Source organism: Carassius carassius, chromosome 18 (genome assembly GCF_963082965.1).
Source record: "Carassius carassius chromosome 18, fCarCar2.1, whole genome shotgun sequence".
Classification (NCBI taxonomy): domain Eukaryota; kingdom Metazoa; phylum Chordata; class Actinopteri; order Cypriniformes; family Cyprinidae; genus Carassius; species Carassius carassius.
The window spans coordinates 24,702,289-24,717,549 of record NC_081772.1 but is presented as its reverse complement, the minus strand read 5'-3'; the positions used below and the strand labels follow the sequence as shown (position 1 = coordinate 24,717,549).

The 15,261-nt window shown below is 36.1% G+C and overlaps 1 protein-coding gene across 1 annotated transcript; it reads left to right on the top strand.

Moving 5' to 3' along the window:
- The first annotated feature begins 7,179 nt into the window (after positions 1–7,179).
- ak7a (adenylate kinase 7a) lies at positions 7,180–13,858 on the top strand. Its single transcript, XM_059499089.1, has 18 exons — positions 7,180–7,309; positions 7,385–7,543; positions 8,163–8,271; positions 8,416–8,510; positions 8,818–8,928; positions 9,023–9,106; positions 9,675–9,763; positions 9,864–9,954; positions 10,106–10,183; positions 10,270–10,419; positions 10,504–10,632; positions 11,217–11,322; positions 11,468–11,596; positions 11,674–11,739; positions 12,255–12,452; positions 12,582–12,784; positions 13,461–13,619; positions 13,713–13,858. Exons 1-18 carry the CDS (start codon positions 7,229–7,231, stop codon positions 13,746–13,748), a joined length of 2,073 nt encoding a protein of 690 aa, XP_059355072.1. The 5' UTR covers positions 7,180–7,228; the 3' UTR covers positions 13,749–13,858.
- The last annotated feature ends 1,403 nt before the right edge of the window (positions 13,859–15,261 follow it).

The window sequence follows — 15,261 nt, the reverse complement described above, 5'->3', positions numbered from 1 at the left end:
CGCCGCTGGCCACAGACGCAGCAAGTTGCTGCAAAATCCCGGCCATGTTCGCCAGTAAGGGAGCAGGTCGCTCAGAATTACATTTATATTTACTATGGTTCACTGAAAAAACCAAACCGTTCACTTCACCCCACACGGTTCGGCACGCGCAGGGACCGCTGTTCAACTTAAATCTGACAAAGCATCTGTAATATGGTTTACTATAAATAACACGTAAAACAAACGTGTTCAGCTAATATATGTCTCTGTTGATGGATGCGCATTCTGGATTCATAGACATTACAACAGTGATGAAAAAAAAAAAAAAAAACGAACACTGTATCAGTGCATTCTCTTAAAGTGACAGTCTTTATATTAATCGAACAGCAACAACCAAGAAATCACTCACTGCTCTTGATTAAAAAGCTTTTTTTTATTTTAATAAAGAATAATCTTTAATTTATAGTCCAAAATGCAATGCTGTTTTACATTTGATTACTTTAATTTCTGTACCTAAAAACTAATGCAAGACCTACCTAAAAAAAAACCTGAAAGTCAGTTTATTTTATTTGTACCTTTACTCTATTGTATTTATTTGTGCTGTTGCTTGTAGTTAGAATATTCTTAATAATATGATAATATATATATTTTTGAAAGTATAGTTTTTCCATAAACATAGCACATACAACGGTACCGAAACCATGACTCTAAAACCTTGAAACAAACCAAACTGAAAAAGTTGAACTGTTCCACCCTAACATTTACATAATCATTTGGCAGACGGATGCTTTCAAAGCGACTTTGATATATTTACTATATATTTTATATATTTATTTATTTATATATATATATACACACACAAATATATATAACAAATGTATATAATGATAGATGTTTTAAAAGAGCATCTTAATGACAAACTAGCACACTGTTTTACATATGAAGATACAGTATTGTTTAAGTGCCAAAATTGACCAGAAATTGATTTTCCATTCCTAGCCTACAATATGTAGCCTAGTGTACTGTACAATGCTTATTTATTTTGAAGGTGACGAAGGAAGCAACAGTAGCACTAGTGCTGCTAGTACTCCTGCTGTTGAACAAGAGGGGGTGGACAGTTCAGCTTTTGAGTCAGAGCAGGAACCTTCAGCTAAAGTTTAAGCTATAAGCAAAACTAAACATGCTGGCTATACTCTTAAAAAATATGTGCTTTTATGATTTATAAGATCATCAGTAGTAGGACTGTGATCATTGGGACATACAATTGATGGCTGTATAATTAATAAAGATTATGTGCTTATTTCATATTGCAGAGAAACTCAATGTGCAGAGTGAGAGAGAGGGGGATTCAGGGAAAGATGATAGAGACAGTGAATGCCTTGATACTATATTTGATTATTTTTCCCATCCACAGTCTATGGATTTTGATTTATTTTTTAAGTATAACCCAATTGAAACTGAAAACTGAAAGAGCCAAAGAGTTTATCAGTCTGGTGGACACATGAATTTGGTGGTGGTGACTGCAGCAACAGAGGTGGCCTGGGGTGGAGTCAAATTCCTGATTTACTGTCCCAGTCCGCCACTGGTAAGAAAAACACATTTTGGTCCAAAAACAGCAAAAACTACGACTTTATTCATCATTGTCTTCTCTTCTGTGTCTGTTGTGAGAGAGCTCAAAACACAACAGTGTAGTAATATCCAGTTTGCGAACGAATCATTCGATGTAACCTGGGGCCTCATTTATAAAGCTTGCGTACGCACAAAACGGGGCTGAAAACATGCGTACGCCAGTTCCTGCGCAAAAGGTGGGATTTATAAAGAAAAACTTGACGTGAAAATATGCGCAACTACACACAAACTCTGACCCATGCGTACGCACATTTTGAAGACAAAGCAGTTTGGCGACACTGATGGTGAGTTGAGGAACTGACTGCGGATAAATTATTATGGACCATTTTTGCTTAAGCTCATCTGCGATTACAGTAATTGCATTAATGGTGTCTCTCTGTGTCTGCAGAACAGCCTCAGTCAGCACCCGGCCACTTCCAGCCGTGCCATACGGTCGGGACACACTTGTGCTGGGGACCTCGGGAAACTCCATAGCCCCTGCAGACTCTGCGCTGGGAGTTTCGTCACACTGGGCTCCCGCAGACTCTGCAAGAATAAGGACTAAACCAATTGTGTAATTTATTTTGTTTAATTGAGAACACAAGCAATAAAGTGATTTACCTGGTTCCCCTGTATCCAGCACATCTGTGTCTCCCTCCCTCTCAGACACAATGCCACACACACTGGTTTGGCCGAGAATCGAGGCCATTCGGGTCTCCATTGGGGACAAATCGGGGGCGCCTTTGCCCCCACCAGTCGCACACACACTCTGTCGGTGAGAGGTAAGCCGTTTCTTTGCTCCCATCTTAAGATCTGACCACTTCTGGGGAACAGGGAACCGTCCTGTTTGCCGAAGCAACTGCATTTACCGCAGCAGTGATGTGTTGCCACTCTAAATATTTTTTTTATTGGTAATTCCACTGCTGTGGCCGACAAACAAAATAGCCTTCCTTTCATCCACCTCACTCATAAGAACCTCTATTTCTGCCTCAGAGAAATTTCCTTTCTTGCCCTTGCTCTCCATTGCTGCCATGATTTTGTTTTTAAAAAACACAAATTTCCTTGCTCCTTTTAATATGCATGGCCAATGAGGTAATTTGCATTGTCTATATAGGGTTGAATGTGGGCGGATAAAGGGCGGTAAATGATTTTTTTTTGCGTGCGCAAATTATCAGGTAGGCTGTGATTTATAAAGTGAAAATTGCGTGCAGGTGTGCGTACGCATGGTTTTATAAATCTGAATATTTTTTTGCGTACGCTATTTTTGTGCGTACATAGATTTTTAGTAAGGATCCTACGCACAGTTTTATAAATGAGGCCCCTGATCTTCTTGAACCATTTCACCAAACCGAACTGAACCGTTTTAAATGGTTCGCGTCTCCAATACGCATTAATCCACAAATGACTTAAGCTGTTAACTTTTTTAATGTAGCCGACACTCCCTCTGAGATCAAACAAACCAATATCCCGGAGTAATTCATTTACTCAAACAATACACTGACTGAACTGCTGTGAAGAGAGAACTGAAGATGAACACCGAGCCGAGCCAGATAACGAACAACAGACTGACTCGTTCTCGAGTCAAGAACCGTTTCTGTCAGATGCGTCTGATTCGAGAACCGAGGAGCTGATGATACTGCGCATGTGTGATTCAGCGTGAAGCAGACTGACACACAGAGCGTCTGAACCGAACTGATTCTTTTGGTGATTGATTCTGAACTGATTCTGTGCTAATGTTATGAGCCCAGGTAAACCCAGGGGGGCAGGGTTTCATATTTTTTTGAAGCACCCCTGGGCGCCGCCATTGGCTAGCAGACCCCGTCCTGCTGTTAGCATTCCATTGACTCCCATTGATTTTGGTGTCACTTTGACAGCAAATAACTTTACATCTGAGTCGTTTAAATACTCCATTTGTCCATTAATTATTTCTAAAGAAACACGAAAATGTATAAAAGGCTCCATTACCTTGTATCTTACGTTATGGTCCCGTAGAAGCAGTTTTTGTAAAAAATAGGCTAACGATTGCGTCATAACCAGTGACTCTCTGTCGCACAGTAGAGAAATTACCGTATGGACAGGAGGAGAAGCTCGCAGGCAATCTTTTACTGTCTATGAGGTTGGGGGGACGTGGAGGCATAAAGTCAAGGGAGATAATTAATCAGAATACTTACCAAAATTTGCTCCTGCTCACGCTTGCCTTCTCTGGAAGATTCGGTGGGTGATTCAGATTTCTCTTGGCACAGCGATTAGAAGACTTACAGGTTGCTCACGTGACATCTACGTCATCAAGCTCAGTTTGAGTCTGCGCAGTATGCCCGACCCCCAGGAAGTGCGTGCTTCTAATTGACTTCATTTTTCTCCGTTGAATCCAATGGGGTCGCTGTGTCCATTTCTTTTACTGTCTATGGGTAAACCGAAGGCTTGAATCAAGGGCAATCATCGCCAATGAAGTTATTAGGTCGAGCGCAAAGAACCGGTGAACCAATTTCTTCAACTGGTTTATTGAATCGAATTGTCTGAAACAACTACTGGTGATCCGAAAACCGATGCAACTGGTTCTTGATTCGAGAACGAGTCAGTCTATTGTTCGTTATCTGGCTCGGCTCGGTGTTCATCTTCAGGTCTCTCTTCACAGCAGTTCAGTCAGTGTACTGTTTGAGTAAATGAATTACTCCGGGATATTGGTTTGTTTGAACTCAGAGGGAGTGTCAGTCACATTAAAAAAGTTAACGGCTTAAGTCATTTGTGGATGAATGCGTATTGGAGACGCGAACCGTTTCAAACGATTCAGTTCGATTTGGTGAACTGGTTCAAGAATATCCGGTTCTATCGAGTGATTCGTTCACGAACCGGATATCATTGAACTGTTGTGTTTTGAACTCTCTCTCACAACAGATACGGAAGAGAAGACAATGATGAATAAAGTCGTAGTTTTTGCTATTTTTGGACCAAAATGTATTTTCGATGCTTCAAAAAATTGACCCTCTGATGTCACATGGACTACTTTGATGATGTTTTTCTTACCTTTCTGGACATGGACAGTATACCGTACACACAGTTTCAATGGAGGGACTGAGAGCTCTCAGACTAAATCTAAAATATCTTAAACTGTGTTCCGAAGATAAATGGAGGTCTCACGGGTTTGGAACAACATGAGGGTGCGTCATTAATGACAGAATTTTCATTTTTCGGTGAACTAAACCTTTAAAGCTTTTACTTAGTTTTTTTATGATGAATAAATTCAATTTAGGCTTGTATTCATGTATAAAGATTGATCACTGCAAATACATTGAGAGCATCAGATATGGTAAATGGAATCTCAGCAATACATGCTTGATGTAAGAACAAACCTCATTGGTTCTCATGTGTCAAGCAAGCATGTTGGAATAAGAGTGGTTGTTGTAGCCAATGAGTGAATGTCAGTTATTTCATGTAAATTGTATTTATTTTTCCTGTAGCACAAACTACTCAATTTACACAGTCAGACTGGTTTTATCTGCAGACTGTAGGGAATCTCTCCCATGGAGGAATTTACATTGTTCTAACACACCGTAAAGGGAACCTCACAATTGTTATTGAAACCATGGTGGGTGGGTAGCTATTTGCTTATGTCTTGTGAAAGTCACAGGTTTTAGTGAATGATTTTTCTATCTCTATATGCACACTATGAAGACTCCTCCCTTTCTCTTTTTATAGACACACAATCACTCTCCACACTTTGATGTCTCCCCCAGAAAGCCACATTTCAGCTCAAAGGTTCTTTTGTAAGTGCAGGTCTGTCTGTTCTTGATATTTCTGTCCATTTATTGCTGAATCTTAAGGCTTTATATTATGTTTCTTGTGATTTGATATTTTTAAGGCACATTTCACTGACCTTTAAGTGTGGTATTCAAAATTGATACAATGTGTCCTGTGACGTCCTCTTTGAAACTCCCATCACTGGAGGTGTGTTCGTGGAGAGTCCATCAGAGAAGCAAAGGGTGTCTTTTACTGAATTCATGCAAGTGGAACCTATAAACGATAAAACCATTTTATATTTCCATTTCTTTGAAAACAGTTTGTTCAAATATGGTTATAAATGTAATTGTTTTTAAGTGACCGGTCATTCAGAACTTATACTAGCTAAAACAAAAATAGATGATCAAAATCACAGCTTATATTTAAATAGATTTATTATTATGCGTGATTCTGAACCATTGAATGGCTTTCAGTTTTGCAATAGTCATCGTTTGCGGATACCATAAAAAATAAAAAAATAAAAATACAACGCTCTGTGACTTCTCATTCTGTACTTGCACTTTCAAGCTCAAGGCGGCAGTCTGAAACTCTGAAACTGTACGGATGTAAATTCACATCAAGAGTGCCAGAAAACAAGCAAAAAAGAGAAAAGGCCATCTGTATTATTACATTTCATTATGAAGCATAGATTGTATTCATAGAAAGACAAACATCTTATTGGAAAATGCACAAAACATCTTCCAGCCTATAGGTTGAAGTCAGTTTGTACAGTACATATATTTGTCCCAAATCAGTGTTAATTTATTGGAAATGTACTTTACCCTTTGTTTTGTTAATGTTCAAGGCTCCTCTTAGAGGAAGGGCTCTGATGGTGGTAGGTGATAGAGCATAATTAATGAACTGATATGCATTGCTGATTTTCACATGCATCTGTCTGGTTGATGGGTGATCATTTTAAAACCAGGTTATAGAATTAGATGCTTTGTATATGCATGGCCTTTAGGACAATCTCATGCATAAGCCTTGCAGTGTTTAGTGTTTATCTTCTTCAAAAAGGGACATTTTATGCCAATTACTATATCTGGGCTGCTTGTCAGAGTGGTGCATGAATGACTTACACTACCAGTTTGGATATATTTGATGGATTTCTATAAATTATTTTAATAATAAACATAACTAATAAAAAGTGATGAAAAATTATTAAATCATGAATGAGCACCTACTGACTCCACCTGTGTATGAAGTAACATCTATTTCCTACACTTACACTAAATGTTTATGGCATCAGACAAAATGTATAGGCCTATACACTTAACCCCGTTTTAAATTTGATAACAAACATTTTAGATAAAAAAAAATAATAATAATAAATAAACAAGTTATTGCCATAAAACATTTTACATTTTTTGTAAATGTTTTCAGGCATGATTAAACATCTATTTTTAATTTAAGTTTATGTAAATAAAAAAATATTGATATTAAAAATACCAAATGGAAATCTTGCCAATGCTCTTCTCATGCTCTTTTTATGCCCTTCTGAGCTCTAATATAGGCCTATATTTAGACTTATAACAATATTTAGGTTTTCTGGATTGTTGGTTGGTAAAATTATTAATACATTCAGTTCAAAGAGAATCAAAGAGAAAACGTAAGCGGACAAGCCACACTTAGTTTACGTGTTAAACTGCAAACTCAGTTAAACCAAATTATTACATATAAATATTAAGCGTGTGTATGCTAATCAATCATTAAAATAGGTTACTTGTGAAGTGTGTTAAAATAAGTCAGTTAGGTTTTGATTTTGGCTAAAATATTATTCTTAACATTTTTTTTTTTATTATTGATCGTGGGATACACACAGAAGAAGCTCGCTGACTGTCTCCATAGCAACCAAACGACAAACATGGCGCACCTCGGCGAGAGTGACTCCAGACGAGTCTTTCTCAACAACATAGACTCATATTCGTCCAAATATATCGCCCAGGTAAAAGAGTCAACTGTCAGTTACACACATTATAATAACATAATGAGTGGTGTGGGCTAATGTTGCTTTGTGTAGTTCTTGTCCTCGTGTGTCGTCGGAAAGTCGCTTGATGATGAAGAGGAGGAAGAGGAGGACAAACACGAACTGTCTTCAGGAGACACACGGTTTCAGATAGTCGGGACAGTTAAGAATAAAGAAGCAAAAAAACACAGTTTTGCACTGGAGGAATATTGGGTTAGTTCATCATTTATCATTTCCTTTGTAGCAAGTGTGTGGGTAGCTGACATAAATGTGTCTGAATCTAATATTATTATTTTTTAATGACTAAAAGTGCAATTCATGCATACAACGCAGCTTTTCTATTATTTGGCATGTTTTTAATTTCTGAATAAAAATTCATTCTACAATTCACTGATATTTTTAGAAGCATAAATACAGTAAAACATGTCAATGTGACACTTTCCTTGAAGAAAAAAAAAATCATTAAAAGAATGAAGGCTAGGTTGGTATTTATGTATTTATTGAATTATTGATTTATTTATTACATAGAAAAAATAAAGAGTGAATACGTTTTGTTAAAACATTATTAATAGGCCTTTTGAAACACTTCTGTTCACCAAGTCAAAGTCATGTTGTGCAACCAATCAGAAAATAAAATCAATAAACAGGAAATGATAGCATTGAACCCTGCAGACCATGACTGTGTGTCAATAAGGTCAATAAGTCTTTATAATATATCACCATTTATGACTAGGAAACACTATTTTTATGTTACTGACACTGGTAACAAGCTCTAATGTGTCTTAAAACTAAGAGATCTGGCTAATTTTATCATATGTTCATCATGTATTAGTCTCTGAGTCGAGAGGAGCTCCTGCAGTGTCTGATGCAGTGTGACGTTATTGTGTACAATATCACTGAACACTGTGATCTCATAGATGAGGCGACATGGGCCATTTCAGGTAAGTAGTCCTCAAATTACCAGACATCAAATTACTTGATTAAGACGCAATCAGACCAAAAATGCCATTTCATTTCTTGACAGTTTTTTGTCTTTATTCATAACAAATCTATCAAACTGTGTATTAAAATTGTATTTACTGTAGCTCTGCACTCTGAAATTGAACATTTTGGGTCCCCAAAAATATTCATCCTGCTGTCAACGATCATGACATGGGCAATGACCAAACCAGCTGATCCTGTGAGTGTAGCTTTTAAATATTTACATCATATAGGGAGGTCTAATTTGAGACTACACTGAAAATCCTTTATTATTATTATTATTATTATTATTATTCAGTTTTAGGAAATTTAAAAAAAATGTAAAATAAAAAGCTAGGAATAATTTTATACATTTTAAATTCTTTTTTTTTTTCCAGTTCAGCTATTTGCTTAAATCATTAACCGTAGCTGATATTTTCAAATGGAATGCAAATTATTTGCATTATTAACTATCACAAAATGACCATAAATAGACAGACATCATGATCTTCTGATTTTATCTTAAGGATGATCCTGACATCCCCTTGACTGAAGATGACTACAAAAGAAGAAGACCACATCCAAACTTTAAGGAGCACACCAGCACAGAGAAACTAGTGCTTAAACTGGGGAAGACTGTAATGATCAATCCAGAATCAGAAATAGCATGAAATAAAATAACATGAAACAAACTTAGTATGGCTTAACATATGAAACTTTTTTTTCTTTCAGAAAAAGTCAAAGCTGGCTACTTATGTTGTATCATCAGGGCTGCAGTATGGCATGGGCGAGAATATCTTCCACTTCTTCTTTAAAGTACTGAAATACTAGCAGCATAATTGTTGATATGAATTGAAAAAGGAGTTTGCTGAAAACGGACTCGCCGTCAGATGATCAAAGATGTGGATGAGTTTGTTTCTTCACCAGCACAGATTTGCAGAAATGTATTAAATCACTTGCTCACCAGTGGGTCCTCTGCAGTGAATGGGTGCCATCAGAATGAGAGTCCAAACAGCTGATAAAAACATCACAATAAGTCCAAAATAACTCGAAACAACTATATCTGTGAATTTTGGGGGTGGACGATTTTACAGGAGGAAGCATTATTATGGATTTGGGAATTTATTTATTTAATTGTGTGTATTTTGGCCAGAAGCAAAGGTTTAAAGTTTCCAATACCTTGATGGATTTGTTTCTGACAATCAGACAACTTTTCACTTCACAAGACTAAGCAAGCGAGGCAATGCTGAACTTCTCCAAATCATCAGTTTCAGTGAAGAAACAAACTCATTTATATCTTGGCCTGGAGTTCAGTTAATGTTCAGCAAATTATTTATATTTTTTTGGCAAACTATTCTTTTAAAACTTCTTCATTTTCCACTAGACAGCTTGGCTCGGAGAGCTTAACAGTATTCCTGTTTTTGGGCCTGGGACAAATGTCATTCCTGCCATCCACATCCACGACCTTGCAAGGTTTTAAAAAAAACTGCAGTTATGACTTTTTTTTTTTAGATGTTGATTGATTGTTGGGTTTTTTTCATCCCATGTGTTTGTCATCATTTGTCATTTTTAGAGTGGTGCAAAACATCATTGATCACAAACCAAAAACACACTATTTTATCGCTGTGGATGATTCCAAGAACACTTTTGAAGACATTGTGAAAGTAATATATCATCCCACACATCCTCTTCATATCTGTGTGATTTATTGCATTACCGTTATACTGAATGTAATGCTCACACTTAGGTTTAGTTTTGCAATGATTAAACACTACTGAAAATCATTAGTGAACATGCAGCTGTCTATTTCCTTAGGCTATTGCCTCTACCCTGGGGTCTGGAAAAATAGAAAATGTCCCAAAGGAGGATGTCTATGGCACAAAGGCAATTACGGTAGGCTGTTTTAGCTAAACACAATTTTGCCATGCGATAAAATTATAGATGAAGGTAATATATCAGATTGTTGTGTATTTTCACAGGAAACTGACCTGCTTTACCTCAGTGTCAATCTTCGGACTGAGTCTGTTTTCTTGAAGGACAGATTGAACCTCCACTGGGAATGTGAATCTGGGATAGTTGAAAACATAGATCAAGTGGTAGAGGAATACAAACAGACAAGACAACTGTTGGTAAGTTTTGCTGAAGACATTTCAAATAATATAGTGTTACAAAACATGCTTACATGCTTCTATTTTGCATTTAATTTCCTTCAGCCAATAAAAATCTGTCTTCTTGGGCCCCCTGCTGTTGGGAAAAGCTCAGTTGCAGTAAAGTTGTGCAGATATTACAAACTTCATCATATTAACATCAACGAAACCATCAACGAGAAAGTCAGACGACTGGTGAGTAACTTCTTCACTACTGTTCAAAACTGGGGTCGGTAAGATTTTTTATACAGCAAGTATGCATACAGAAGGGACATTTGAAATAATTTCTATTCATCAAAAGTTTCCCCAATAATATACAAAAAATAAACAGCTGTTCAATTGATAAAGACCGGTTTCGGATTTCATATGATTTTTATTGCTAATAATAATAAGTATTTCTTGAGCAGTAAATCAGCATATTCAATTCAGCTTTGCCATCACATGAATAAAGGACATTTTAAAATATCAAAATAGAAAATAGTTATTTTGAGTTAGAATTTTGAATATTACTGTTTTAATGTATTGTTGATCAAATTAGTGCAGCCTTGGTGAGCGTAGGAAGTTTCTTTGCAATATTTAAAGGAATGAGATGAATGGTGGGGTCCAAAGATCAATGATCACGTTAAAAGAAATACACAAAATCCTGGCAATAAACAAACAGTTGTACGGTTTTGAAAGATGTCAAACTTTTGAACTTTTTGGAAAATAGAAGCATTTTCATTAGCACAAAACCTTTGTTCCCACTGTATACGAATCTGTCTCGTAAATATACATTTCAGGAGGAATTGCTTGAGGGAAATGAGAAGACAAGTGAGAATGAGGAAATGCTTATTGGTGCTGAAGCACAGCTTAAAACTCTAAAGAACAACTTGCTTCAGAATAATGGTATGCATTAAATTATCAATTTTTATATGACTAGAATATTAGCTGCTATTGAATGGTGGTGGTGTTTTACGATAGCATAGATATATGTAACAAATCTGATAAAGCCAGTGTTACTTATTCCAGTTTTTATGATATTTTCTGACAGGTCAGATGGACGAGCAACATGTGATGCATATCATAAGAGAGAAGCTAAACTCAAAGCCTTGCAGAAATCAAGGATTTGTTCTGGATGGAGACCCAAAGACCTACACACAGGCTAAACAGCTTTTCCATGGTCAGCTATATTCTTTTAAACAAAACCCCAAAATGGAACTTCAAATCTTTACCTTTAACTTCTCAAATGTTTTCTAGATGAAAACACGGAAGCAGACGATACCAGATCTTCAATACCCCAATATAGCAAAGTGTTGATTCCAGGTTAGTCATCTCAGAACCTGATGCATGATGCAGTCTCCACACATCTTAGTATTATTATCAAAACAATAATTGAATGCCTGTTGTTAATGTGGCAATAACAATATTGGAAAATAATTATAATCACTGTAAAGCTCTTTCAGCTTCCATGTCTTGTTTGTTTCCCACTGGAAATACACTTTGTTTGTAGGCAATAAGAGTTTTTTTTTTATTATTAATAAATTAGAATCCAGCAAGGATGCATTAAATGTAAATTTTATATTTCAAATAAACACTGTTCTCTTGCACTTTCTATTCTTTAATCCTGAAAAGCACCAAAATCATCAGCATATTAGAATAATCATGTAACACTGAAGACTAATACGAGTAATGTTGCTGAAAATTCACCATCATAGGAATAAATGACATTTCATCATACTGTTTTTACTTTATTATTATGAAAATAAATGCACCTTTCTGTAAAGTTGGGTTGGTGAATGCTGTGACATGTTAACAACCACAGGCCTTTTCACCTACAGAGTTTATCTTCTCACTGGATGCCACTGATGAGTTTCTGAAAGAGCGTGTTCAGAGTCTTCCTCAGAATGTGGCAGAGGAGATGCATTACACTCAAGATGAGTTTACAGAGAGTCTTGCGCAATTCAGGGAGACTTTGGCAGAAGACGAATCTGTGCTTGACTATTTCGATTACCTGGAAGTCCACCCTGAACACATCGGTTAGAACCCAAACACTTCCTTTTGTTCTCACATAAGGAAATAGTACTGTATCAGATTGTTAAATGAATTGACAGATAAGCTGATTGTGAGTGATATTGAGAATGGTATTTTCATGTTGTCTTTTTCAGACTGTGAGAATGTGGACACAGTGGAGAAGATCATTAAGACAGTGGGATGGCCGAAGAACTACGGTCCGAGTCCAGAGGAATTGGAGGAAGAGAGGAAGAGGAAAGAAGATGAATGGCACCAGCAGCTGAAACAGGAGGAAGTCGAGAAGGAACTCAGGCAGAGAGTGGAGAATGATAAAATGACTGCTCTTTTGGAGGAATGGGTAAATTTAGCCTTCAAAACCTCAACATTACAGGTGAACCACAGATATAATAGCAAAGTGAAGTTCTACCAGGAGATACATTGGTTGTGAAATATAATATTTGGTGGCTGTATGTAGATTTTATAATAGCTTCAAGTCAATGTGTACATCATATTCACTATTGTTCAAAGGTTTGGGGTCAGTAGGATTTTTTGAACAAAGTCACTTATTCTCACATTGGCTTTATTTTATTAATTAAAAACTGTAAAAACTAATATAGTAATATTGTGAAATAATATTACAATTTAAAATAACTTTTATATATTGAAAAAAATGTCTTTAAGCAAAGCTGAATTTTTAGCATCATTACTCCAGTGTTCAGTACATTATGATGTTTCAGAAATCATTGTAATATCACCATTTATTGCTCAAAAACGTATTGTTATCACTGTGTTGCTTAACTGTTTTTTTTTGGAAGCGTGATGCATTTTTTAGGATTCAGGGAGAAACTGATACATTGGTACACAACAGAACCTTTTTTTTTTTTTTTTTTACAATATAAAATACTTTTCTGTTATTTTTGATAAATTGAATGCATCCTTGCTAAATAAAATTATCAATTTCTTAAAAAAAAATCTTACTGACCTCAAAAGCAAATAATAAAATCCAATTTTGTTACCCTTGTTTATATTTTCAGAGCAGGAACATGGCCGAGGTGAAGAAGCAGGAACATGAGCTATTAGAGACACGATCTGTCCCCATGAGACACTACCTGATGAAATATGTCATGCCTACTGTCATACAAGGACTGATGGACTGCTGCAAGGTCAAGCCTGATGACCCTGTGGACTTTTTGGTAACACCTGTCTCATAGACTTCATATCACATGTTATATTTAACAACAAATTATGTGGATTTACAATGTGTCATTCTCTTCACTCCATTTCAGGCTGAATACCTCTTCAGGAACAACTCAGATGATTAGCTTACCCTGCTATTGTAGTTAAACATACAATAAAAATGATTTCATAAAGAGTGACTTATTTTTGTCACTATAAAATAGGGATGGGCGATATATCGCATTCGATTGTCAGGCACATTTCGTCAGTAAAGCCGGTTCCCTGATTAGTGCTAAATTGCCATCACCTGCTTTCAAATGGAGCGCCATTTAATAGACAGAACCGTAGTTCACTGACAAGCTACGCAATATCATGATCATTATCGCAGATGAATCGCCTTCGATAATGAACGTGATATTGCGTAGCTTGTCAGTGAACTATGGTTCTGTCTATTAAATGGCGCTCCATTTGAAAGCAGGTGATGGCGATTTAGCACTAATCAGGGAACCGGCTTTACTGACGAAATGCGCGTGACAATCGAATGCGATATATCGCCCATCCCTACTATAAAAGTGAAAATAGTTGCTACAGTAGTAGCATACTAAATACTTACAGGCAGAATGGCAACAAATAATATGTGAAACAGTATGCAGTGCTTAATGTTTTAATGGTTTTATGCAGTTTTATGTTATCATTTTCAAACCAGTTTCTTATGAATTTAATGAATAAATAATAAAAAGCATGAAAATATCTTAGGGTGCCGCTACGCTACAAGGAATAAAAATATTCAATGTAATTTAATAAAGAAATTTTTTGAAATGTTCGTTACAATGTTATTACATAGTATACAGATTTTTAGGAAGTTGCTGTCCCTTTAAATACAGTTTTTCTCAAAATGGGTTAGAAAAACAAGACGCATGTCAGAAAAATAAGAATAAGTTCAAATCAAATGTTCAGATAACACATAAGTACATTCATGAAAATTATAATGGGTATGTTCAAATATATTCTGATGCATCAAAAAATATGGAAGCCAAGACAGTTTAATGACAAAGACAGAAAAAGAATCACAGATAATTTGTCAGTTTACACTGGTGAAATGATTGCAGATAATGATTGAGATTCTTCAAACGAAATATAGGATCCAGATGATGGGAATTTATGTAGCTTTCTGTTGGGTACGAGCACATGTGGGAGTAAATGAAGTGAGTTAGCAGACCAAAATGCAAAGGAATCAACAAAGAAAGTGGACATAGATATGCAGAAAAAGTATTGTAAGAGTGAAATGAAGCGTTTAATCAGGCAACATGTGAAGAATAGATGGCAGAAATATTGGGAAGAACAAACAACAGGGAGAGATGGTTTTTTAGCATTCAAAGAATTGTTGGTAAGTACAGAGTAACAGGAAGAAATAGACCGGAGGAAACTATCATCTCAAGGCTTAGATTTAGGCACACTGCTCTTTATAGCAGTATGAAGAAAACAGTGAAACGTGAAATTGGGAAATGTTAATATTGTAAAATGTAAAACAAAGAAAAACTTAATTTGATGAACATAATGGGGAATAAATCAGGGGATAAAAACGTTCTATTTGTAATGCTTTATTTAAAGAGCTCGGGATATAATTTAGTGAATATTATGGTCTTGATCCAGTCTCCG